General features: G+C 53.0%; 8 protein-coding genes and 1 non-coding gene across 9 annotated transcripts; 2 read left to right on the forward strand and 7 right to left on the reverse strand.

The window, feature by feature from the left end:
- Positions 1 to 787: 787 nt before the first annotated feature.
- MFIFM68171_03621 (uncharacterized protein) lies at positions 788 to 2,485 on the reverse strand (the record flags this gene model as incomplete). The annotated part of the gene is made up of 2 exons (XM_071059042.1): positions 788 to 2,159; positions 2,211 to 2,485. 2 exons carry the CDS (start codon positions 2,483 to 2,485, stop codon positions 788 to 790), a joined length of 1,647 nt encoding a protein of 548 aa, XP_070915143.1.
- Positions 2,486 to 5,542: 3,057 nt separating this feature from the next.
- MFIFM68171_03622 (uncharacterized protein) lies at positions 5,543 to 6,523 on the forward strand (the record flags this gene model as incomplete). Its single annotated transcript, XM_071059043.1, has 1 exon — positions 5,543 to 6,523. One exon carries the CDS (start codon positions 5,543 to 5,545, stop codon positions 6,521 to 6,523), a length of 981 nt encoding a protein of 326 aa, XP_070915144.1.
- Positions 6,524 to 9,669: 3,146 nt separating this feature from the next.
- Positions 9,670 to 9,762, forward strand: MFIFM68171_t40. Its single transcript has 2 exons — positions 9,670 to 9,705; positions 9,727 to 9,762. It is a non-coding gene; the product is annotated as a tRNA-Ala (tRNA).
- Positions 9,763 to 10,480: 718 nt separating this feature from the next.
- Positions 10,481 to 11,641, reverse strand: MFIFM68171_03623 (uncharacterized protein; the record flags this gene model as incomplete). Its single annotated transcript, XM_071059044.1, has 1 exon — positions 10,481 to 11,641. One exon carries the CDS (start codon positions 11,639 to 11,641, stop codon positions 10,481 to 10,483), a length of 1,161 nt encoding a protein of 386 aa, XP_070915145.1.
- Positions 11,642 to 13,068: 1,427 nt separating this feature from the next.
- Positions 13,069 to 15,273, reverse strand: MFIFM68171_03624 (uncharacterized protein; the record flags this gene model as incomplete). Its single annotated transcript, XM_071059045.1, has 7 exons — positions 13,069 to 13,494; positions 13,558 to 13,690; positions 13,823 to 13,850; positions 13,915 to 14,418; positions 14,501 to 14,771; positions 14,843 to 14,921; positions 14,996 to 15,273. The coding sequence occupies 7 exons, from the start codon at positions 15,271 to 15,273 to the stop codon at positions 13,069 to 13,071; spliced, it is 1,719 nt and encodes a 572-aa protein (XP_070915146.1).
- A 779-nt stretch (positions 15,274 to 16,052) lies between these two features.
- On the reverse strand, positions 16,053 to 16,668 carry MFIFM68171_03625 (uncharacterized protein; the record flags this gene model as incomplete). The annotated part of the gene is made up of 3 exons (XM_071059046.1): positions 16,053 to 16,292; positions 16,386 to 16,532; positions 16,606 to 16,668. The coding sequence occupies 3 exons, from the start codon at positions 16,666 to 16,668 to the stop codon at positions 16,053 to 16,055; spliced, it is 450 nt and encodes a 149-aa protein (XP_070915147.1).
- A 659-nt stretch (positions 16,669 to 17,327) lies between these two features.
- Positions 17,328 to 18,745, reverse strand: MFIFM68171_03626 (uncharacterized protein; the record flags this gene model as incomplete). Its single annotated transcript, XM_071059047.1, has 2 exons — positions 17,328 to 17,719; positions 17,965 to 18,745. The coding sequence occupies 2 exons, from the start codon at positions 18,743 to 18,745 to the stop codon at positions 17,328 to 17,330; spliced, it is 1,173 nt and encodes a 390-aa protein (XP_070915148.1).
- Positions 18,746 to 18,806: 61 nt separating this feature from the next.
- MFIFM68171_03627 (uncharacterized protein) lies at positions 18,807 to 19,123 on the reverse strand (the record flags this gene model as incomplete). Its single annotated transcript, XM_071059048.1, has 2 exons — positions 18,807 to 19,005; positions 19,062 to 19,123. 2 exons carry the CDS (start codon positions 19,121 to 19,123, stop codon positions 18,807 to 18,809), a joined length of 261 nt encoding a protein of 86 aa, XP_070915149.1.
- A 1,718-nt stretch (positions 19,124 to 20,841) lies between these two features.
- On the reverse strand, positions 20,842 to 24,211 carry MFIFM68171_03628 (uncharacterized protein; the record flags this gene model as incomplete). Its single annotated transcript, XM_071059049.1, has 3 exons — positions 20,842 to 22,237; positions 22,305 to 23,127; positions 23,185 to 24,211. The coding sequence occupies 3 exons, from the start codon at positions 24,209 to 24,211 to the stop codon at positions 20,842 to 20,844; spliced, it is 3,246 nt and encodes a 1,081-aa protein (XP_070915150.1).
- Positions 24,212 to 25,997: the final 1,786 nt, after the last annotated feature.

Consider the following 25,997-nt stretch of genomic DNA (forward strand, 5'->3'; position numbering starts at 1 on the left):
AAGCGGCCCTGAAGGATGCGTAGGATAAGGTGCCCCAGGACTTGATAGATAGGCTGATCAAGTCCATGCCCAGGCGCCTGGCTGCAGTGCGTAAGGCATAGGGCTGGTATACCAAATATTGAAGCCCAGTCAAATACCGTCAATTTGATCAAGTCTGCGTTCAATTTGGCCCAGTTTTGACTGTGTTATGGCTGTTCTTGTAAAGAGGGTGGTAAAGTGGGCAGGGACGCCAAGGCGAGTGTGACCCAACTTTTTGACAGGGTCTTTATTGATCTACTCAAATGGTGCAGAAACACACATATACACCCACATACCCACCAAAACAAAGGGGGAGGGCAAAGACAGCCAAATGCCAGACAAGATAGACAAGACAAACCAAGCGACACTACCACAGATCGGGTCCCTGCAGCCTAAACAAGGTCAAAACAACATATGCAGATAGAGCTCCCTCTGGTCAGAGAGAGACCACTTTGCACGCAACGAAAGCTCGTCAATTGAGCCTGCAACAAGTGTGAAGAGAGTGCTGATTGATTGTTCTGTCTAAGGAGCAATGGCCAGGACGGCCCTACTTATGGTGCGAAAGAAAAAATGGACCCACGGCAAGTTCCAGCCCCCGGGGCACCATCCTAGCAACTGCGTCCCTCTGATCAGAGGGAGCCTGCCCTCTGGGGACTGTTTTCCCCAACTCAATATACGACTTATTTCTTCTAGATGTTTCCCACCTCCTCTCTGCAAGGGATCCTAACCGAAATCCTGAACCAGCTCCTTTAAGTGAACTAAATTTTTATCACAAATCCTCAGTAACTAACGTAGCCTCTCCAGTCCCTTCAAACGAAACCCGCCACCGCCTCTCAGCCCCGGGTCGCGGACGGAGCTCAACCTCAATATCATGATCCGGCTGCTCCATAGCCTCGGCCTGCGAGGACTTTTCGGTCGACGGCTTAAGCCATTCCCCACCCTGCGCTGGGAGGATATCAAACCTCAACAGTAATATGGCCGTGAACAACAAAATCTCAGCCGTAGCAAAGTGCCGACCGGGGCAGAGTGTCGTGCCGCCTCCGAACCCGCGAAACGCGATAGGATTGGGCCTTGGCTCCCCCGGCTTCCTGATGAACCGCCGGGCATCAAACTCGTCTACGTCCTCTCCCCACACCTCCTTCAGCCGGTGCTGCACTCGAGCAGGCATCATAACCATCCCGCCCTTTCTGATCAGATACTTGCTATCGAGCATATAGTCCTCGTTAGCTACGCGTACCGAGTTCGCTATACCATGTACGCGGAAGACTTCCTGGAAAGTCGACACTAGTGTCGGACAGCAATCGTTAAGGGACTGCGCCTTGACTGTATATGTCTGTACTCCGTTTTCCTCATCTACTGTAACTATTTGTAGGACTTCCTTCCGACAGTCCTCTGTTACGCTCGGATCTGAGAAAATGTTGAATACCGTCCAGAACGCGGTCGGGCTTGTGTTCGCCACGAGCGCGAATAATCCACCATTGTGGAACCGCCCGATGTCGTCGGGGGAGATACCTCGGCCGACGAAGTGCTCTGTCCAGCGCTGGATATAGACCGAGCCCTCCTTGTAGTGGCCATTGGCGTGGTAGTCCTGGAAGGACTTGGCAAGGCGGTTACGTGCGTTGATGGCACTGCGGAAGGCCCAGAGCGGGAGGAGGTTTAGCATAAGGAACATAATAGTAGGGTGGAATTTGTTCCAGTCTGCCTCATTACGGGGGTCCCGGAGGGGGTTGCGTAGGCCGTAGACGCTGTCCGTGGTAGCCATGAGGAACTCGTGACCAATCCACTCGAATAGCTTTACCGTCCGGGGCCCTCGGGCGACGATTTCGTCTAATGACGTGGTGAAGACTTGGAGGGCTTTGCTGTTCAGTGCGTTAAGAGCGGCCCCGTTAGATAAGGCCGGGTGGATAGCTTTGATAAAGTCGTGCATGAAGCCGCTGTCGGTAACCATATCGCCGCGAATAATGTCGAGGGCCTTTTTGCTCCCTCCCATGGCGACTTCCGACGCCCGAGCCGAGACGGGTGGGAAGAGAAGGGTGCGCCATTGCCGTTGCACGATGGGGATGAGGTTAGTGGAGTTGACAATGTATAGACGGGCTCCCGGTATGCGAAGCGTGTAGATCGGCAGGTTTTGGTATTTGTCTCTGCAACCCACATCAGAGTTGAACTCAATAGGGGTCTATTAGACAGCATACCTCATGTGCGTGTAAAAACCTGTGCTCCATTTGATCATGCCGAGGATGGGACTCAGGAACGGGATTGTTGTTGCCGCTAGAGGCGGTTCGTTCGCATCTTGCGTGAATTGCAAGAGCGCCGAAAAAAAGATGTACGTTGCCGCGACGCCCCCGACGGTTGCGGTCAAGGTCGGGTGTGCAGTCGCGAATCTGGTGATGGCATTGTTGGGCAAATTGAGACCCATGGTGTTGTCCGCGCCATCGACGATACTTGCATAGACCACTGTGTAGAGCATCGTGGCGAGTATGGAAGAAAACTGCCGGAACTGGTACTGTATAGTCATAACTTGACTTGTGTGTGATCTCGCTGCCTGGGTATTGCCGAGATCGAGTGTCGGAGTCCCCTACACAACGCGGCTATAAAATAGAAATATGATGTGCCGCGCAGAGCCTGATAGAGATAGATGGTCAGGCAGCCTGTTTGATGAACCCACAAAGGTCAATGGCGCGTTGGGTACAGTATCCCGGATTAGATGATGACACTGTATAAGGATCATGACGTGTCCCGGAGTGTATGCATGTGTATGCATGTGGTAAACTTGGTATTGGATATAGAAAAAAGTTCTTTTACAACGCAATGCCCTGCGTTGATAAACACTGTGGCTTCCGTCGCTTCTGCATGTGTATTTAAATTACCGAAATTTCAGATTTTCGAAAATATATTTCCTCGGGCTAATTTCGTTTCCCCCCGACCGGTGTAACGGGTCAACCAGGCCCCAACGGCAGAGGGAACGACGCTCAGGGCTGCTTTGCGGTAATCCCGGTCATCAATCTGATGCCCTGCCTGGGGCTATATTATGTGCTGTCAATCGGAGCTGGCTGCATGTTGGTTCATCTTTGATCTCGGTGAGCTCGCGGACGGCAGATTGGTGACCAACCAGGTCTCAGATGCAAGGTGGCGTAACAGCTCGTTGGTGCATACTGAGTTGGGGAAAACAGTCCCCAGAGGGACGCAGTTGCTAGGATGGTGCCCCGGGGGCTGGAACTTGCCGTGGGTCCATTTTTTCTTTCGCACCATAAGTAGGGCCGTCCTGGCCATTGCTCCTTAGACAGAACAATCAATTCAGCACTCTCTTCACACTTGTTGCAGGCTCAATTGACGAGCTTTCGTTGCGTGCAAAGTGGTGTCTCTCTGACCAGAGGGAGCTCTATCTGCACATGTTGTTTTGACCTTGTTTAGGCCGCAGTGACCCGATCTGTGGTAGTGTCGCTTGGCTTGTCTTGTCTATCTTGTCTGTCTGGCATTTGGCCGTCTTTGCCCTCCCCCTTGTTTTGGTGGGTATGTGGGTGTAGATGTGTGTCTTTGCACCATTTCACTAACGTATCCTCCATGCTTGTTTCTCGACTTAACACACCGCTCATATTGTACCCATATCCCCTGCGCTTCACAACATGGAAGTCGCCGCGCTTCCCGGCCATAAGTTTGCAAATCTTGATGATATCATAAGCAAAATTGAGCACTTGTTGCCGGAGCTTCGTTAAGAGGCGCGTCCTTTTGTCTCTTTTGTCTCTCATTGCATGTCCTTAGCGCATTTTATTAGCTATGAAGTTTGCGATCCTCATACTTTCGCCTGGAGGTCCGACACGATGGTGGAGAAGCTCGGCATTTCTGTGTACTCCAAACCCAGGCTTTCCAAAATCGAGTTATTTTGAAGAACCCTGACCTTGTAGGTGCCTTCTGTTGTTGTCATAGTTTCGATATGCCATATCCCCCCCGTTGTCGACTTGCAGTCACCGTGGATACGATGCCATCGTCCCGCGGGGGTCCAGCTGCCCGTCATGCTGGCTGCATCAAGGTTATCGACATAGTCCTTCACAGTTTTTTTTTTACCCTATTACAAGTAATCATATTAGTACGTGAGTGGGGCCAGGCATGTATGAACTAGGACATACCATGATTGATGCGGGTGGCCCTTTTGGTAGATGTCTCGGATTGTGTAACACAGGTTCAAAGTATGAAGGTGAGGGTTCTGATTTACTGCTGATATTTCTTCTTTAGGCTCCCTTGAAGAGGAGAGAGGAGAGAGGAGAGGGGAGAGAGGAGAGGGTCTCTGAGATACAGGAAGTCAATCATCTATTATACCCCGCCTCGCCTTGACGTTCCTTCGTCGTGGTTGGCGATACCTGAGTCCGTTGCGAGTCTACAGGACGGCTACGCAACTTGACTCCGTTGGCCGTAGCCGCCGGGGCCGCGTAACCCGGGGCTACCTCAGCCGTAGCTTGTTGGCTGCCTCTGGTCCTGTAGATAGCAACCGTCCTTCAACTCTGGTCCTCAGCAGCCGCTTATTGGATCCAATATGCGCCGACTTAGCCGTCTTGGCTGTTTGGTTGGTTGTGGTCGCTCTGCTTTCCTGTGCCATGTGACAGATTGGCAGCCTTGTGATTGAACGTTTCGTGTCGGATGAGCAGTATCCTAGGGTAGGAGAAGAAGTACTGCAGTGGTGGGTGAACACTTGAAGCCCGAGTTCTGAGATTCGAGCGAAAGACTTCAGCAATACACCGGGGAACTTTAAGTACATTTTCAACTCGATCTCAAAACTTGATGGTAGCTCGCCGTCGGTGCACTCATGTTTCCAAGCGCCAAAGAAGCGCTCGCGTCCTGGCACGTCTTGGCTTAGTAGTTCGCCGTGATCGAGTGTTTGAGAGCCCACTGAATACCGGCAGGCCTAATGTGAAACAAGAGTGCACGCAAGGTCCAATGAGGAACATGATGCCGCCTAGATTCCAAGCATATCCCGGGATCATGGCCTTTATTATTCGCCAGCACTCCCTTATAAGCGCTGAGCTTAGCGCGGTACGCGAGCATGGCTTCTATCCTCGACAAGGCCGTTTTCCAACCGATAAGCATCCGTGTTTGTGAAGGGTCGTCGATTGGCGCTTGACCTGCATGGCAGACTGTGCGTGCCTGTTTTTGAGGACGCTGGCGGCTGATGAATTCGGACAAACCTAGACCGGTCAGATTGGTAAGTTGAGTGAGTAGGAAGATGAGGAAGCAGCGTGACTGAGGGTTCCTGATCCCTAATGTATTACAAACACGAGCAGTCCAAGTTCATGACCTGATTCTCAGGCTCCCAGCCGTTTTTGCGTGCGGCTGCAGTTTGCTTGCAGACGCACAGACAGGCCAGTCCATGAGGCGCCGGGACAGCCCCACATTTGAGCGCCAGCTCCCAAGGCCTGCCTCCCGTCGTAGCCTGAAATTCCAACCCCGCCAACACACTGGTCCTCGAAAGACATCTTTTACCAACGCCTCGGATCATCATAGGTGCAAAGTACCACAGCCTCACAAATCAACTATGATTGAGCCAAAGAATTGCCCGGCATTACTTGCTCCATACAAAGCTGGAGAGCTGCTGACACTTCGACGAGTAGACGACTCGTCCGACGTCAAGTTGAAAATCCAAAAGCCGCAGCAGTCATGGACCCTCTCCTGCAGTATGGTTGTCGACATCTTGAGCAATCCTAACAGCAATAACCACAACGGCACTGCGCACACTGCCTTCTTGAAACTTTATGACTGGCGCTTTGCTTCGCAGCTTCGCGATGACCAGGGGATTGAGCCGTGGACCGAGGAATTTGGCAAGCAGTATGCCGGGATTGTACTGAGCGGCAACATAGATGGCTTCATCGAGCGGCTCGGGGACAAGAACTTCCGAGATGAGACTGAGGACGACTGGGACGCAGGACAGAACGAAGCGTCCCTTGCGCACGAGGCGCGCATGATGTACAGCTCCGAAATCTCTGTGTACGAAAGGCTCGGCGACATCCAAGGGACGATGGTCCCGCGTCTCATCGGCGCCGTGGAATTAGACATCACCCCAGAAGACGTTAACCCCAATGAGCGGCAACGAGAACATTTCCAGATAAAGGGGATCCTACTGGAATATATCCGTGGCTTCAGTCTTTCGGATATCATCTCCAAGGCGCCACCAGAGACATGGCAGGGTATCGTGGACCAAGCTATCCGAGTCGTTCATGCGTTGGGGGACCATGGCGTGCTCAATAAAGACGTGCGGCCCGACAACTTCATTGTCAGCCAATGCGATTGTAACGAACACTCAACCGAATTCCACGTCTTCATGATCGATTTCGGCCAGAGCCGGCTTCGCGGGGATGATGAGACAGACTTTGACTGGGGCCGTGATAAGTGGCAACAAGATGAGGAAGGGGCGGTCGGCCTGGTCATGCAACATCGGTTGAGGAAAGTCGGTGTGGAGATCTCGTACGTTCCATCATATCGGTATTTGGAGTTTGCCGAAGGGGAGGATGAGGAGTGATTTGGTGTGGCTATCAGCACGAACTGGGCATCTTGTGTGCTGCCGGGACAGCACTTGGACTGTAGCGGCTAGTGATTCCCTGCAATAAGCAACGGGTGGGAATAAGTGTTTAGCCAAGCTCCGTTAGATGTGAGTGTCAACTCGACGAACTGCAAAAGTACTCAGTTGCCCCATGTGTCAAAATAAAGTAGGCAATAATAATAAACGCCGCATACGCATCGTCCAGTATCACTCCCCACACTACACCGACAACGATCAATCCAGTAGGCGGCACCGAGAACGCCCGCACGATGCATAAAGCATCCCAGGCTTTCCTCGGCAAAGTCGACCAGCTTTTCACTCTACCTTCCCACCATTCACTTCTCCTCAAATCTTGAACACCTAGTCTATCCAAATCCGTTCTTAAAAGGCCTTGTGTTATTACTCAAGGCAAAGCGGGTGACCTCTTTTCTCATTAGACTGGGATCGCGTAGAAACCGCATGAACTCTTGCTTCAGTATGGGATTTATCTCGTCAAACACTGGAAGTTATGAGGCTTTCCCATTTGGCTGCGCCGTAGAGCCGAAGGGACTTGAGCGATAGCCAACGGCGCCAGGGCATACAGAGACCATAGTAATACGCATTCTGGATTATCGTCATGTATTCCAAGTTTGCCGTCACTAGGCGCTAGCATGCGGCTTGAATGTAAATTGAAAGAATTTGAATTGTGTGCTGTTCCCTTCTTTGAATTATGATTCTGCTGTACCCTATTGTGGGCGGTAGACCACCATCTACTGTGTGACGCAACTAGAGAGCCAATAGCGGACGAGATTCCGAGCGCAGTACTCAAGGAACTCGCTTTGTTTCTCGTTATTTTCGTCTACTTGGGCCACCGGTCGGTACTTATGAAGCGTTCGTAGGAAGAGTGGTAGGTCTCGCTAGTCCTCTTGTAGTGGCCGTTACATTCCGGTTCACATTTTCTGTTACTAGATCGGGCTTTGTTCCCCATTCCTGCATTAAAAGAGTAGGGGTAGGACCCCTCTACTGTTCTCGTCTTCGAGTATATATTGCTGTCGTGTTGCATTAGGATCGTTTCGAGGCCTTATCCCTACGCCGATTTCCGATGAAGGGGTTGACTCGAGTCGGAGAAAGAGTTGCCTGATACCTTGTTTAGTGAGAGAGGTCTACGAGGGGCCGTTGTCAGAGTCTCCGCTAGTGCATGTAACATGGATAACCAGAACCGAGTTACCGTCATCGAAACGGACTTCCTAATCAAGAGTTAACTCCGCGCTAAATGGGCTGTGAGTGATGGAGGTTGCCCGCATCTTCGCCCACGACTCATCTTAATGACGCCGGAGACTACTTTGAGTGCCCTTTCGGGTTCCAAATCCCCGCCGGCAGTCCAGCGACTGGATTCGCTTGCGGTGCCGTTTCGAGTTTGAGGAAGGGCCGATGACGGGGGTGGCGGCAGTCTCGTTCCACCCCGGAAAATATAGGTATATGGGCCTCTTTGCAGAACCACCCGACTGTCCTGCTTCGGTAATATTCTTCCCGCCCCGCGAGGGGAACGCAGCCGTTGCAAAAATTCCAGGCAACAGGAAAACCGGCACCACGGCGAAAGCAGTAGAGTGACAGGCCAGTTAGCTCCTTTGGCGCATAATCCTACAACTCGACCGTATCCAAGATAGAATCCGAGCGCGGCTGGTTTGCCGCTGCTGGAAGGACGTCATTCACGATTCTCAGGCGCTTCAGGAGGCTTGCTGGTATCGACCTTGCGACGAGGAGGTCGCTCGTGAGTAGCGTCCAGCAGGTCGGCATACGTGGAAACTGAACCCAATATTTAACTCACTGGGCGTCTCGGTTGGGGAACGCCCGTGGCTTCCGTCGGCCGAACTGCAAGAGCAAGGAGATTTTGATTTGGAGAAGCGCGTCTACGATAAGCCTGGATCGTGGACCACAATGCTGGCAACACAAACCTCCTTGCCGGCAGATGGTACTTGAGTGTTATGGCGACTATTCCGGGGACGACGCTATGTGAGTCCCGGGTACATCATACATTCAAATATCCCGTAGCTAATCATGCCGGAATAGGTATTATCTCATAGAATCCATGTCAGGTTGTCTCCTCTTGGGCGATGTCATGGCCGTGCTAGCAGAATGTGGGAATCGGCAGGAATGTGATGTAGATCGTTATGCTGGTGTCCGGCAATACACAGGTCGGTTGTTTCCAGTTACAGGAACAGAAGAGGACGACGAGGACTGGCAGCCTATCCTTAACGAAATGGCCGATGACGTCTCGATCAAGGTAGCAGTCGCGCTGCCCTGGGGTTCGGGCGATTATCCTGCGTTCTCACTCCGGCGTATCCATCCGCGCGCAGAGCCTGATAAATATGATCCTCCCAGCAACCCGAGATTTTTACACGAGCTGATAGTGCATAAGACGGTACACAGTGGGCATGAATACAAGTAGGACATGGTGAGGTGGGGTGGTACACCGGGGCGACGTGTGTGCAAAACAGGCGAGTATGAAGCAAATTTGCTGGCTGTGAAGAGCTATCAAGACGGATATCTGGCGGAATGCAGCCACATATTCCGCTTGCTATCTGACGCCTAGAAGAGAATGGGGAGGGGATATTTACTTATTACACGCAACACTGCCAGGTTCGCAGTGGAGGTCGGAGGGCAAATCAGGGTATGGCAATCAGTTCTTGCCGCAGGCAGTTTCTATCCTAACGGATGACGGAACACTGTACAACAAATTGCCCATCCAATACTGCCTTACAAGAACAGCGACTGCTCTGGAATGGTGTCAGTTTATAACGCTGCTATATGTATGTAAGTTACTGAATCACAAACTTTTAGTTTTCTTTATTGCACTAATCTTTTCCTTTTAAGAATTTCCTCTTTAAGAGTAAGTATAATCTGACCAGAGCTGAAAGGGGATATCGTAGTTACCATGGATACCTGCTACACGGGCAAACACACCCACTAAGAAAGTTAAGCAGTGGCAGCACAGGCGTATCTACCAAAGAGGAGATTTTCTATGGTTGATTTCCGTCTTTCTGTTAGGCTAATACTTAACACTGGTCATGAAACGGCTATTCTAGCTGGTAATCCTCCTGCACGCGAAAGGCCACGTTCACGACCTATCATTAACAACAGCCTATGGGCGTATGGTCTAGTGGTATGATTTCTGTTTTGCAATGCCTCGGTTGCACCGCATATACAGACGGTCCCGCGTTCGATCCGCGGTACGTCCAGGACAGATTGTTATTTTTTGGTTTAATGCGTTTCTTTTCTCGAAGTTGAGTGTTTTAAATTATGGTGATGAATGGCGCTGATCACAACGGGCGGGAATGTGAAACGATATTCTTCGCTTCCACTTCACGCGAGGAAAGGCACGTGTTCACCAAGGACTAGGACACCGAATATCCACTTTAGTTCATCAGCAGAACCATATGAAGTGGAAGACCAGGTACAATCATGATGCGACCGCATGTTTGATGATAAAATTGATGATTCTTGTCAATTCTTCTTGGTGATATTTGCAGTCTGTGCCCTAGGCCATAGACGACTCGAGCAGATGAAACTCCCGACTGCCCGGTCCGGCAATAAGCGGGCACCCGAGTGTTGAAGGTGATTATGGAAACTCGAGGTTCGTGCCATACTTGACACCCTTATCCCAGGGCGCCTTCCCCATGAAAATGCTGATGACCCTTGGTATCAAAACGCCAAAACGCCTCGCTGAAAATACCGACAACTGATTCCAAACTGTGATCCCTCTGGGTCTATACCCAACCAAGGCATTGTGTCATGACTCTTGATCCATTCATGGATGCCTCCACGCAAAACCGAACCGCCTCGACTCTAAAACCCATAACGCTCTCCTTCTAGACCAATCTTTTCGTCATCAAACGCAGGTTCCCTGAGAGGGGAAAAGAATATAAAACCTGCCGCCATTCAATCAACCTTCCGCAATCACGAGAGATCCATAGCCCCGTCATCCCCCACCGTCCCGTTGCCCGGTACAGCCGGCTGCGACAGCGACGGCGAGGACGGCGACGGCGACACCACCCCCTTACCCATCTCTCCCACCTTCTCCTCCTCCTCCACCGAGCGCCTGCACACGGGGCAGGTGTTGTGCAGCTTCAGCCACGGCACGACGCAGTCGCCATGGAAGAAGTGGTTGCACGGCAGCACCGCCACCTTCTCGCCCCTGGCCACGTCGTCGACGCAGATGACGCACTTGGCGCCGCCGCCCCCGGCGCCGGCGAGCATCTTGTCGTCGAGCTCCCGCAGCTGCGCCTGCAGCTTGTCCAGCGTCGGCTGCGACGCGGGCGGGGCGCCGCCGCCCGACGAGGCCTGCTCGGCCAGCCGGGCGATGATGCGGTCGAGGGCTTCCTGCGTGAAGACGGCGTCGCCGAGGACCGCCGCCGAGGGGTTGAAGAACGAGGTTAGCAGGCTGGTGAAGAAGCCTGCCGGGAGGACCGTCGGGATCGGGTGTGGGGGGTTGGTGTGTGAAGATTGATTGGGTTGTTGTGATGGTTGTGGTTGTGGTTGCGGCTGTTGTTGCTGAGTGTCTGCGCCGGCCGGGGGCGTGTTATTTCCCGTTGGCGGAGGCGGGGCCGGGAACGGGAAGGGCGGGACAAAGAAGCGCACGCCGAAGACGTTCATCCCTGGCGGAACCTCTACGGGTGGCGCGGGGCCCTGGGCGGCCACAATCGTAAAGAACGTGATATGGGGCGGGATGTTTTGGGAGGCCGGGCGGGGAGATTCGCCGCCAGTCTCGTTCGAGTTTGGAGTCTCCCGAGTATGAGTGGAGCGTGGGCTACCGCGCTCCGTGGCATCGGCTGGGGCCGGTTCGGAGACTTGTGCTGCGCTCTGGGCGGCGGAGGGTGCGCTGTCGGGAGCAGTCGCCTCTTGCGGGGGATTGTGAAAGTGGCGCGGATCGTTCTCGACATTGACCTGACGATTCGTTAGCGGCTGTGCCAGTGTCATGCGATCCGGAGCTTCTCGTACAATTTCCGTCGACGCGCTGTTGCAAGCAGGGCATTCGATGCCTTCGCCATGCCGCTGCCACTGGTGATGGCAAGCGTGGCAGTACATCAATTCTTGGTCGCGTCTGGCTTGGTCGGCCATTGCGCCGGTATGATATGGGGAGCCCCAATGAGGTGTGGGTTGTATACTGTGTAAAGAGGGACGCCAAGGGGCGAATGCTGTTGATTGGACGACGTATTGATGGGCTGTCAGCTTGTTTACGCTTTGCAGCCCAGATGGTAGAGTCTGCGAAAATTAGTTGCAAGGTGGAAAAAGAAGAGAACAAAACCACAAAGGCCTTTAAGAGCTCAGGCGAATCTTATGAAAGGCTCGCCGTTTGGTGTCGGGGCTAGACAGAAGGACTCCGATCTGGCCAACCGCCGTCACAGCCTGGTTTCTGGAAGCTGCCATCGATTGCTGACAGATTCCATCGGCTGTTGTGGGCCAATCAAAATCCCCGTCGACCACCACATTCGGACATGACGTGATGCAGGTCACGTGTTGCCTCCTGCCACCGAAGATTCGCGGCTGAGGCAAGGAAAGAATAAGCATTCCCGTCGAGTCTCAGTCAACCTCCGCGTGACCGACAGGCACATGTTCACTGCCAATTATCATAACCCCATCTTATGCCAACTGCCGAAATTCCCGACAGAACGGCTCAGGACCAGGTTGCCCTGAATCACCGAACTGCCATTGGTAGCCCTATTTCGCAGGCATCGCAGCGGGCGACGCCAAGAAACCCCAAAAGCCTCCCGCCAAGCCATTCCTGGTGAAGTCGTTCGCGGCTGGAGAAACCTGCCAATTGTCACCGTGACATCGCAGTCCCAGATGGCCAATAACCTAACTACAAGAGCATGTGCCGCATGGAATGCACCTCTTTTATTCCACTGTGATCCTTGTGCATGATAATCCTAAAGGAAAAAGTTCTGATCCCTACTATGGATTGCTCCCGAATCATGCAAAACCCCCACAACCACTTACTAGCTGACCGGCACTTTAGTGGTTGGAGAGGGCACCGTGGTCCTCTGTAGTATCCTGCAGCGTCATCCTGAGACGCCGAACAAGTTCATTGTGACGGTGAGCGGGGCCAGTCGGGAGGATCTCCGTGGGACCAGAATCAGATTTAGGGTGCGTGTGAACCCGGCAGGCATGTGGCGAGTCTATGAGAAGGCCTTGCAGCGGGGCACTGGCAGAGGGGCAGTTTGTCCCGGCGCCGGGTCCGTTGGTTGTGGGTAAGGTTTTGGACAAATCCAGGACACAATGAGTGTTAGATGAAGGGAGTATCGGCGCAGAAGGATGTTGTTTCTCTCTAGAGCTGTCTCAATAATTACATGTGAGTGATGCAAGGAAAGCTTCCTCGAACTTTTTAATCAATTTAAACTTTGAGAGTTAGTTGCCTATCTCTCACGAAAACAAGGGGAAAAGCAAAGATAAACAGAGTTAAACAGCAGAAGCGGCCGAAAAAGGAAAAGAAGCGGAAGAAGACGGATGTGAAGTCAGCAACTACAGGCAATCCCCAGCTCCCTCGTCTACCCCTTTTTAGACACCTCCCCATTCTCCATATCCGTCTCCTGAGCGTGAATAGCATTCAGTTTCCGCTCAACCCTTATATCCTTCCACCCTAGTCCCCAAGCAAAGCCAAAGGCAGCAACGCTGACGGCGATACCGAGGTACATGACCGTATCAATACTGTTACTGTAAGCCTCCAGTACCGTAGCTAGCCTGTCACCGGAAACGAGCTGGCGAACAGAGCGGGCGCCGGAGTTGATGATAACGTCTGGGTCAATACCAATCTCGGTGATACGCTGTTGGAGTTGCTCTCGCAGGGTGTTGCTGAAGACGGCGTTAGCGGCGACGAGGCTTACGGCGCCACCTAGGTTTTGGCAGAAGATGACGATAGACATGGCGGTGGGAATTTGCGGGGCGGGGACGAGGTTTTGGATCGCGATATAGGCCTAAGGATAGAGACTGGTGAGCCGCTGGTTAACGGAAGGGAGAAGTGCAGGGGGTGTATTTACGCCTGAAGCCATGCAACCACCGCCAACGCCGTACAATACTTGGTATCCAATCCAGTTTTGGACAGAAGTCGTCGGGCTCAGGAGCGACAGGAGTCCGTAGCCGATGGCTGATAAAGCGCCGCCGCCGACCATCCTATCCAGCAATGTCAATCACACCATTCCTATTTTGGACGGGTGGAGGGTAATTTGAGAGTACGCGTTGTCCCGCAAGCAAGAAAATCCCTCAGACAACTTGAAAGGGAATATGAGTTTGAATCTTACATACCAGGGCAGGTAGTAGCCAAGCATCTCGGCTACGTGATGTCAAGACAGTCAGCAGATCTAGCTCTTCAGGGGGAAAGAAAATAAAGAACGTACTCAAGGTACCCGCCAACATAGTAAACAAGACAATGCCCAGCGTCGTCGGTAGCATATGAACACCACTCATCAGCGGTGAATCATCATGCACAGCCTGGAAGTAAATGGCCAAGTAGAAGTCTGCAACCAGCACCGAGGCTAATAAAAAGAACATATTCCCCGCCGCCGACCAAATAATACGATGCCTCAGCATGGCAAATGGAACCATGGCCTCGTCTCCCTGGCGGCGCTCCCAGAGGAGAAACAGCACAAAGGTCACCGCGGCGCCGGCCAAGAGGCCAATGACAACCGAGCTGTCCCAGGCAAACTGGTTGCCTCCGTACTGGAGCCCTAAAAGAAACATGACGGCCGCAGGGCTAATGAGCATAAAGCCCGGCAGATCAAGAGACTTGATCGCGGTGCCGAGGACCACGCGCGCGGGGGGCTTGGGTTCCGGTCCGGGGATGCGAAAGAGGAGGAGCAGGATGCCGACGACGCCTCCCACGGGCAGATTGATATAGAAACCTAAGGTAACCACACATTGTCAGCCTACCCCTTATTCCACCACGCAAACAGGTATGAAACTCTACAACCGGGGCCCACTTACACCACCGCCACGAGACATATTCCGTACACAGCCCGCCCACAATCGGACCCAACGCAATCCCCAACTGTCCAAGCCCCATGTTGACACCCATGAACCTTGCCTGCGCGCGCGGCGGCAGCACCGCGGAGATGATTGTCAAAGCGCCGTTCGACAGGCCCGAGGAACCGACGCCGGCGATGGCCCGGCCGACGATGAACATGGGGGAGGATTGGGCCGCGCCGCAGAGCAGGGAGCCGAGTTCAAAGATGAAGAAGAAGACCAGGAAGGACCACTGTGGCACGCATTGTGTTTAGCTGGGTAGTACTTTGCATGCGGAGAGGGAGTGGGTGGGAGATGCGATACTTTGATGGAGAAGTAGCGAAAGATCTTGCCCGTCAGGGGCTGGAAGGCTGAGCTGCCGAGTTGGTAGGCGCCGCCGTACCTGGTGTGGCGGAAGAGTCAGCAGACAGCAACTAGAATGCCTAGGCCTTGATGCTTGCGGAGGAGATCACGGACCAACCGACGTCGACTAGCGAGTTGAAGTTGGAGGTGATGGCCGGCGCCGCGGTGGACACGATGGCCAAGTCGAGGAAGAGGAGGAAGTAAGTCAGAGTCACGGGCCCAAGAATCAAGACCCGAGCAAGGCCCGAGGGGTACTCTCGCGTCTTGTCTTCTGGGGCAGCAGCGTCTCCCCCGTTCTCCTTGGCATCTCCATTCTGCATCGAACCGGGCTGGAAATGGTTGGGCGAGTCATATGGTATGTCGCTGTGTGAGTTGGCAGATGTTGCGGTCATGGTGTCAAGATTTTAGGATTGCGTTTGCAATGTCATTCTCGTTGTCACTCGGGCAGTCGTCGGTGGATGGAATAGTTATAATGGTCAGAGTACGGTATCTAAGCTAGGTATTCATCGTTCCTCGTTCCTACAACCGGACTTTGATTGCTCTTTCGATACTCTCCGACATTAATCAGCTATCACTCGATAACTCGGCCCTGGGTTTGCTCCGCGGCGTGGGTTGCCGGACCAGGTCCGGTCAAATTGAAACCCGGGGACGGAATTCAATTCCGTTGCCCCTACTCTCGGACCCTGCCCCGGTTTCCTAATAAGGCAAGTCCCCAACACAATGATATCCGTGTCTCGCGCTACGGCGGAACCAAAGGTATGGCCAGTTCGCTCGTGCATGTTCAGATAGGAGACCAGATACCGAAATCAGAATGGGCTAGAGATGACCAAGGAATCCCAGGCAGAGTAGCATCATCAAGGCAAGCGGCTGTCCTCTTCGGAGGAGATATGAAGGGTTTCTCTCATGTATTGTGGTACATGTACATATACAATCCAGGCTAGGACGTTAAGAACTTGTTTACCCGGTTGGGCTTGAGGTGGGTTTGCGGGCATCATCGTCTCAGGCCTTCATCGCATCTTTTCCTAGGTACCTACTATCGGCGGTTCCGGAATGCCACATTTAATTATTATACAGATGGTGTACGGTAAAGCTGGAACTGCTTGCAGCTTCTCTCTAACTAGGTGGGACGATGGAAAAGGTTCAACAACAAACCACTCAAGAACAGCTACATTTACTCCGCCCTGGTCTTGATCTCCTCGTTGAACTTTGTCATCGCGTCTCTAGCAATCTTCCCCTGCCCGCCAGAGTCCTTTTTGAACATAAACGCCAGCCATCCCGATATATCCTCGCTTTGTACCAGCCTCGTCCAACCCGGTGTCTTCTCGCTGTCGTGGAAGTAGAAGCGGCGGTGGCCGATGACAAGCACTTTACCAACTTTGCCACGCCATTCGAATTTGCTTGGTGTGTTCTCCTGCAAATACAATGGGCCGGTGTGAGCGGGCTGCTTCCTGTAGATCGGGGATTGGATTGGGGAGAAGGGTGACACGGGAGAATGGTCACCTACCAAAACCTTGGGCTTGATAGCGGTACCTCTGAAGTTGCCTCGCAGCTGGTCGCCGGGCTTGAGGTCTGCCCCAGGCTTACTCTTGTCTCGGGGTTTGAGGGTGAGGCCAGTCGTGAGCCAGCTTCGCCAGTCATCAAAGTTCAAAAACTACGCGCAGCACATTCGGTTTAATTAAAGAGAAAGTATGAAGATTTGGGGATAAGTACGGAGTACTACGTACCACAGCTCGAACTTCAGCAGGAGACCGGTTTATCTCGATCTCAGAGCTGATGCGTACCACCATCTTGATTCAAACGGGCTGATCGGCAGGAAGATTGTGGAGGACGGCAGATCCAGTCGTAGGGGTTGTGACGAGGTATATCAACTGCTCCCTGAGGTGATAGTGGGGCCATTACAAGCAATCCCGGCGTATATAATGTTTACTACGCGGAACCTTTTTCGCCTTGGTTACTGGAGCCGTGCAGGCTTGAATTCCGTTGCGGATCGGAATTCATGTCCGATGTCGACCGGAAAGAGGGCCGAGCCAATGGGAAAGGGCCTAGCGACATGGGAACGACAGACCAACCCCGAGGCGGGCAAAATTCGCACCGGTTGGTTAACCCTTTGTTTCACGCGTTGGGAATTCCAAGGGGAAGTAGGAGGCTGTTTGAAGCTGATGCTGACAAATGGCTATTATCTCGGCCACACACCAGCAGCTTGGCTGTAGTTGTCGGATGCATAGCAGAAGAGTCGCCAAAATGTAATAGACTAGCATTCCAAGAGTAAAAATATGAGTAGACCCATACCAGACCACACTTTAACTCCAAGTACTCTCAGTCCTCTACTCCAACCCAGAGTTGATTCAGCCAAAAGGTCGGATTCCTGAAATATCCCTTCTGAGGCGCCAGCACCCGATCGCCCCCACTATCCAAACTCAACCCTTCCTTCCTAGCCCCAGATCCCTCAACCTGCCGCTCCCGCTCCTGCACAACCCTCCTGCACAACCCTATCCTGAATAGCGTGCTCCTGAACAACCCGCTCTTGGCCAACCTGCTTCTGCGCAGCCCGCTCTTGGCCAACCCGCTCCCGAAACGCCCTCACACCGCCGGCCAGTCTCGTGAACACATCATCACCCGCCTCCTCGCCCACCTCGCGCGCCGCCATGTCCAATTTCTCACCTATCCTGCCTAACAGCACAGGGAGGTCGACGACGGCCCGGACAGCAGCGGGGTTCCAGCGGGGGTCCGGAAATTGGAGGCTCTCGAGTCTGTGGAGCACGATGACGCAGCGGGTGAGCTGCGCCCATTGTAGGAAGGAGATGGCCCTGAATTCTTGCCGGGGCAGGTTGAGGAGGGCTCAGGAGCAGCAGTGAATGGCGAGGATGGATTGCCAGGGGTCGGGGAGGGTGGCCGGGTTGGGACGTCCGTTCTGCGGCAGGCAGGCTGACACAGGGACGGGTCCAGAGTGTGGAAGGTTGGAGTGAATTGCTTCGTGAATGCTGAGTTCGGTGGAGTGATATTGGGTGAGGAGGACGCCTCTGTGATGGTTAGTGAAGGACGAGACTGCCGGTAGAACTTTGTGTGGATGCGGAAAGTCAAACCTTGGTGTTTCTGGACGGCCGGCCAGAGCTCCTGAAGCTGTACAACTAAGGCCTGCGTGGCGATTTGGGCAGTCATTGCCGGGTCTCTATCACGCAGCTGAAGAGCCTTCGAGGTAAGTAACTGCAGACGGACTTGCAACACCAAAGCCGCGTCAGTCGGACAATCTGTGCTCCCGCTCACGGCGGCAAGGTAGCTGTCCATCTCGGCCGTCCATCGGAGAGCGTTGACCTGTCCGAGCTGAGCCGAGGCAACGGAGCTTAGCGCAAAACAGGCCAAGACGGCGCGCTGACACTCCAGCGAATATTGGGGTGTGATTTGGCCGTCCAACTGCTTGACAGCAGGGTTCATAAAAGCCAGTGCGCGCACTTCTGGGGATGCCAGCTTGTCCAGGCGCATCTCACCGACCATTGACATGGCTAGAATCGTTAGGCGGCTGATGAGCACGTCATCCCAACCAAAGGCGGCGTAGAGTAAGAGGCCAAGTAACACATCCATTCTCTGTTCCATACCGCTGTGCTGGCTTTCCATCTCGTGCTGCCCCTGCTGCAGAAAGACCGCTTCGCAAAGGTCTTGCTTCAGCTTTGCAGCAAGAGCCTGCCTCTCGCGTGCTGTGGGCGACGCCACGCAGACGATGGCACGGAACAGCAAGGGTCGATCGCGTTGCAGTGCAGGAACCGGCACGTGGGCCGGGAGGTGGATGAAAGGGAAGTGTGGCAGTATACGGGAGCGGAACGTGTTAATGCAGGCCGCAGCTGAAAGGCCCGAGGGTTCTAACCACATGGGAACTGCAACGGATGCACCGGAGCTGGGGTTTATGAGAGAGTTTGAGCCCTCCAGTTGCTCAGCGGAAGTGGAACTCGTAGGTGCGTCTTGCTTGTAGTACTTGCGGCATAGGGCCGCTTTCGCTGCCCTTTTGCGACTGCAGCAGTGAAACAAGACTCTCAAGTCTGGCGATTCGGTCGTCTGAGTCCTGCCTCTGGTCGAGGGCGTGACGGCGGATCGAGGTGGACGGCGCGCAGTGTCTCTTGAGGCGGTGACATCTGTGGCAAAGACGGTGAGCGACCTCAGCTCTCCGAATTGACCTATCGGGGCTGACCTCTCGCACGGATAGTCCTCACGGCGCGGGATACACCGACACTTGGCCTTGAAGCAGCTCATACGTGCGCGGGGCCGTAGGGCACCGAATGGCGCATTTTTCTTCTCTCCATTAGAACTAAGGTTGACGTAGTTCGTACTTGCTCAGATCACAACAGGAGCACGCTTGTGCTGTGACCGGGATCGGAACTGATTCAGTGCCGGAAAGCGCGTGGAGCTGTCGTGTTTTGGGGGCCGAACGGCCTCTCGGCATTGGGTGTTTCGCTACACTTACTTTCGCAAACGAGGCGGCACGGGCGGCGCGCTGAGGCGCTGGCACGAATGCCATGCCACGGAACTTATTGAAGAGTATTGTGTGGCAGAGTGGAAGGAACCGACAAATCTGAGTTGAGGAAGGTTTTGTCGAGAAATGAAGGAAGGGTTGGCGACCGAATTTGTAAAGCCAAGTGGGATGGTCCGAGTGCGAGGGATTGCTTGCCCACTGATCCCGGGCCGCCCCACCAACAAGACGAAGCCAGCATTGGAGCCTTTGGCTGATTCCAGGGAATCGCCGTCAACTATAACTGGAAGTGACTGGGAAATATTAGCAAGTAGTACTCCGGAAATAGCCCTCGCTCTGTGTTACGCAAGCACTAGTGCCACAAATGGTACGTGAACCGTGAGGACTGATGTTTGGAGCAACAAAGTATAGATAGCGGCCTGCACGCCAGAGAGCTCCGTCTCTGAATTCAAAACCGTATCAAGAGGGCATGAAAGCCGTTTCAGCAAAATTAGCAATACTTCTACCGCCCTTAAGGCAACGCCAACATTATCTGGAGGCGATGCGGCCTGGTAAGTCGCTCAGCTAAACCGATGAAGCGGCATTGGGTGGGCTCGGCCGAGTCCCGCCAATGCTCGTGTACGAAGGTAAGGTAGTAATTAGTCGATCTGCGAATCCTTTCTCCATCAACATCCGTAACCACATCTTAATTAACGGCTTCAAGAGTAGAACGCCAGCTCTGTTGCACAGGTTCCAAAACGGACGTCACCGATACGCCCTACAATGACTTTCCCGAGGGCGGGAGTGGCGAAAAGGCTGCAGCCGAGTTAAGTTAATAAGGTATCTTGAGTGGGAAACAGTGTATTGGATATCCCGGTGTGGACAGCGCGTTCTTACGCCATGATCCTGCCAGGCCTCGGAGTTTCCATCAGCAGATCCTCTCCGGCACTGGGCGATCTGCAATCTGTGGCGTTATTTTGGGCAGAATCTGTGATGAAATGACGAGAAAGAATGTAAGATGTAGTAGCAAAGAAGATTCGACTACGTTCTCAATTGACAATAATCTGGCAATGGTGCGACGCAGTTCTCGAGCATTGGATTATAAGGAATTTGTTACTAACTAACCGAATTTTATAGCCATGTCTCGAAGATTCTAGAACGTGTTGAGTGATAACTTACTAACTACTAGTAATTATATATTGACTCCATACCCCGGACCCCTCCTGTGGCACGCTATGAGGGAAAAAAAAAGAAAAAAAAAGTGGGAGAGAAGGGAAAGAGAAAGAGAAAGATACTATTTTATTGACCTAAGTAGCAGTTTCTAATACCTTTCTTTTCAATATAATATATCAATCAACAGATACAGAATTGATAGATGATCATTACTTCTACTATAATACTTAATATTTCCCTCCATCATTATCAACCTCAATCTCAGCACCTTTCTAGAGAAGTAGCCTCACTATCGCTTCATGCCCTCGCTCAGCAGCCCAGGCGAGCGGGGTCCGGCCCCAACTATCCTTCACCTCAATCTCAGCACCTTCTCGAGAAGCAGCCTCACTATCGCTTCATGCCCTTGCGCAGCAGCCCAGGCGAGCGGGGTCCGGCCCCAACTATCCTTCACCTCAACCTCAGCACCTTTCTCGAGAAGCAGCCTCACTATCACTTCATGCCCTCGCGCAGCAGCCCAGGCGAGCGGGGTCCGGCCCCAACTATCCTTCACCTCAATCTCAGCACCTTTCTCGAGAAGCAGCCTCACTACCGCTTCACGCCCTCCCCCAGCAGCCCAGGCAAGCGGGGTCCGGCCCCCCCTATCCTTCACCTCAATCTCAGCACCTTTCTCGAGAAGCAGCCTCACTACCGCTTCATGCCCTCGCGCAGCAGCCCAGGAGAGCGGGGTCCTGCCCCCCTCACCCTTTACCTCAATCTCAGCACCTTTCTCGAGAAGCAGCCTCACTACCGCTTCACGCCCTCCCCAAGCAGCCCAGGCAAGCGGGGTCCGGCCCCCCCTATCCTTCACCTCAATCTCAGCACCTTTCTCGAGAAGCAGCCTCACTACCGCTTCATGCCCTTGCTCAGCAGCCCAGGAGAGCGGGGTCCGGTTATCGCTATCGAGTAAATCCACGCCCTGACAGCTCTGAAGGAGAACGCTTACTACTTCTTTCACCCCGAAAAATGCTGTTAAGTGAAGCTCTGTAAGCCGCCTTGGAGCCCGCTGGTTATAACCAGACAACATCTTAACTGCCATGAGCGCTTGATTCGCTGCCTCTAAATTCGTTTGGCGCGTTAAGAATCTCCTAATTGCAGGGTGGAAAGTCTCGGTCTTGCGAGCATGATGTCCCCAGTTGTGAGCTGCGTAGTCGTAGAGTGGATTTGACTCAAGACGCTCCTCAAACTGGTCATCTGTTTCGCAGTACCCGCTTTCAAATGCGTCAAAGGAGAGATAAGTAACGCAGGTTGTAGTGATCATGGACTCCGCGTTTGGAAACCATTTTTGCTTCGTCCGGTCAAAATATTCCTGCGTCGTATAATGGACCAACCGGACAATGCTGCTTTGTTCGTCGAGCGTGACCAATCCGGCGCATACTGAGATGATATCGTCCATCTGGAAGAAGTCGTCACTGTCAAGTTTGGGTTTGCCTTCTCGTGTTGCAAGGGCATCCTGGAGTTCTGACGCCCGGAGCGGTCTCGTTGCGCAGGTAATCCATGATAGAACGGTAACCGCAAGCTTTCTATAGCCTTCCTTCTGTCCGTTGACTCTTTGCATGGTTTCATCGTATACGTGACCTAATAGTTGGACCTCCTCTTCCTCACTAGACCCTTGACTCTGTTTCCGGAAGTCTTCTAATGCACTCCTGATGGCATTTGGCGTGAGCTTGTCCTCAAGGGAGCCGAGGTATAGCTGTGCCAAGAGAAACCTATAATTAATAGGTTAGATATGTGAGGATGAGGGCTCCTTTGCCTAAAATGAGACGGGACACATACATTCCCCTGACAGCACTCGTTATGCCGATCTTGACATCTCCTTCTAGTTGCGGATAGCGGCTGACAAGGTTCTGGAGTTGCGGCATACAACGTTCGATTTGTCCTCCAATATAGCTCTTGACATCTTCATCGCTTGCACGAATCTCCAGTGACGTGCTCTGACTGAACTGGCTGATGATTTCCGGAATGAACCTCGACGTAGCAAAGATGTTCGCTCCACACTTGGCCTGGAGGGTGAAGATCTCTGATAGGAATCTGGAGCGGCATCCGTCGGATGCTTGGCATTCATCTAGTGCGTCGACAACGATGAAGACTCTCGAGTATAGCGTAGCCACGGACTGGAGAGTACTCGAGATTTCGGTCCAAGATGGCCGTGTCTGCTTGCCCTTGTGATTGTCATAGAGGGACTTTACACGCTCTGGCAAGTAAAACTGACCCTGCGCGAGCTGCTTTAATAGACTCGCGAGCAGGTCATTGAGCCTCTGCTCATCCTTCCGCCGGTAGTTGCAGTATAGGTATGCGACGCCAATGTTCTTATCATCTCCAAAGTCGGCGATAAGCTTGTCGATCAAAATAGCTGTGAGGATTGTCTTGCCGGATCCGGGAATGCCTGGGCAGAAGAGCGTCTGCTTCTCGGTTTTCAACCATGTTTTGAACTCCGCTGTGTCCAGAAGCCACTGACCAGTTCCAGGCTGCCGTCGACCGAGGTAATCACTGTGCTGAGGGCCGAAGGTCACCGGCGTAAGCCACTCAAGAATCTCATAGTCTTCTTTTTTAGCAATATGTGACTTCAGAATTCTGATGTCTGCGCGAGTTTCCTCGACTTTCAAAATATATTAGCAGATAACTACGGACTTAGCAGGTTTCAAGGCAAACTAACCTTGATTCAGAATATCTTTGACCGTACTTTCTCCATCGACGTCGCTCGGCTGTACGTATCCCAAAAGCTCTTTCGCACAAGCTGCCGCGACTGCTGCTGCATGTTCCTGCCAGGCTTTGTTTTTGTGCGAGTCCGCGTAGTCACAAATTCCCCGGATGACGATGCAGGGGAAGTTGTTCATCAGTCCTGCTGCTTCCATCTCAATACAGAGGACTTTGCCACCCAGGTCCCTGTTGAGCCTATCGCGGAAGGCGGCGTCCTTGATCACCTGGTTTCCTGATGCGATCAGGCCGTAGTGCACTCGCATATCTCTAGGTTTTCTCATCACGACTTTGGTTGGATCGCAGAATCGGCAGCTTTCTTCCTCATCTTCGTCAATATCGGTGGTGGTTTCGTAATCCGTGGTGCTCCCGCTGACATGGCTATAATCCGCTCTGAACAACACATCCTCCAGCGAGTCGGACTTGAGATACTTTGCTGCGAGTTTCGGCCATTTCTCTTTCATCCCCTCAAGGTACTCCGGTATTTTGGACCCCGTCAGATCGTGTTCTGTCTCCAGTGTTGTCAAAGCTGTAAGAAGCGAGATAGGTGGATTGTTCAATGCCCCTGTCCGCTCGAAATTGCCGCCTTCGTTCGCCTTGCCAAAGTCCCATTGGACCACGCCAGGAAACTGGCCCACGGGTATGCTGACTACAACATCCCCAAGTCGAGCCTTCGGTGGAATACCGCCGCCAATGCCCACCATTAGACCGACCTTGATGGACGGGAAGGTGGAGATCATCCAGGCGGCAGCGGTCGCTGCTGGAGAGTTGCCGATCTGACCTTTAGGCAGACAAGCTATCACAACGTTGTGCTTGCCGACGGAACCGAGAGTGTATTTGTTGGGATCATTCGGTGGCTTAGGGAGATCAGAGTGTCTCTGATCTAGCATAGCTATCGCCGCAGTCTGCTCCTTGGGCAGTGCGCAGACCCACCCCACAGTGTACATTTCGTGAGTCCGTAGTTTGTGCTCTGTATCGGAAGCCATTGCGTGAGACCGGATGGAATCCTGTGTCTTGACGGCGGTTAGCGACGCCCAGAACTGGTCCGTCAAGTCGCCACTAATCAGTTGAAGAAACAACTACTAGACTCACCAGCCGCTTCTTCGAGGGGTAGGGAGTGAGTAAAACGCTTCTAGGCGGAGATCAATAGGCCGCAGTCCGAACTGTGACCTCGATGATCAAATCAAGCCTACACTCAATGTAGAATCATCAAGACGATTTGGATGTCGCTGGGGAAATCGCCCCGGACGCGGGGTCATCGGGGTGTTAATGTCCGACGACGCGCAGGTGAGCGTTTGATTTCCAACTTTGGCCTTGGTTACCGCCCAATGCGCCACGGCGTGCATTTGGGCAGAGACAATCATTGATCAGACCACGGTCCACAAAAGACGCCTTCGGGTTACACAATATGCATCCCACTTGAAAATGTTGGTTCCCTCCCTGACCCCCATCGACCCTGCGAAGCACCGCCCCCGGCGCCGGATAACTGAAGCTAGTTCGCAATCCCATCTCATCGTTCTGATTGCGCTAGGTGCGTCACTGCGCAGCCGAGTACGCGGTGATGTCAGTCGGCCTGTCACACGGGACACCTCGTGGAAGGCCCCGATTCAGGTTTGGAGGTCAGCCGTCCTGTTGTCAGCTGAAAGGGAGCCCTATCAACGACTGGATAATTATCATCAAGGGAGCGAGCGAGCCGTACTGGGTTATGACTCAGTATCAGACCATGATCCGGACAAGTGGACCAATCGATCTACAAAGTGTGATAAAGTGTGATCGGCCAGACGATAAGCATCCATTTACCGGTCCACACTGATTAGGATACACTTTACCGGCCAGCAGCTGAAAGCGACACAGGTTGGAGACTCGCTCGGTGGGATCGTGGTCAAGTTGGAGACCGTGGAGAGGGGGTACCACCTGCACATCTACTCCCAAGGATGTGCCGAGATAGGATCAAATCCAGGGTCTGAGATCTGGGAGCTGAGATACGCTCTCTCGTCACTTATCTAGGCAGTTTCCCGGCCTCCAAGTCAGGCTGGAGCCGCAAAAACCAACTTTGCACGCCTAAAATATACCCGAAAGTCGGGAGGAGTCGCATCTGAGTATCCTTAGTGGACAAATACGTTAAACCAGTCGCTCCGGATTCAAGATGAATGGCGCACATATTAGATGTTTCACGGCAGCCGTAGGGCTAGTAGTGGCATGAGTGCCTTGCGAGGATCACAGGATTCATTCCAAGCGTATACGTAGCTTTCAACGGGGCCAGCCGCCGCTTCCGGCAACGCGTACTGCATTTTCACTTTCACATTCACAGAGAACACCCCATGTTCTGATATGTGTTGATGGATATCAGTTGAGCTGGCGCTTTGAAGAGGCGGTTGCCTGTTTCAGCTGTCTCTTGACCGTGAACTGGTTTTTAGGCAGACGGAATAGGAACAAGCTTAGCGCTCTATCCTTTTTCAGGGCCCGGCCAAGGAGCCTGGAGGGGGAGACTGCCTGTATTTGAACCAAACACGCAGTCGCCGTGGTAGAGCTAGTCGCGTTAAGGCCACGGATCCGTTACGCAACACTACTATCGTCTTCCCATTGTTCATGCCAGGGACTATTAATATCACCGTCCACCGACCTGTATTATCGCGAGGCCTTCACTCCTCTGCATAGGAACTGTGAACAAGATAGCGCTTAGTAAAGCGCTATTTACTCTGAGCGCTGTAGATGTACTGCCGCGTAGGTGTGATGCAAAGCTCTTTTCCAATGCAACGTAGTAATATACAT

The sequence above is a fragment of the Madurella fahalii genome, assembly GCF_045866475.1.
Source record: "Madurella fahalii IFM 68171 DNA, scaffold_2, whole genome shotgun sequence".
Lineage (NCBI taxonomy): Eukaryota > Fungi > Ascomycota > Sordariomycetes > Sordariales > Madurella > Madurella fahalii.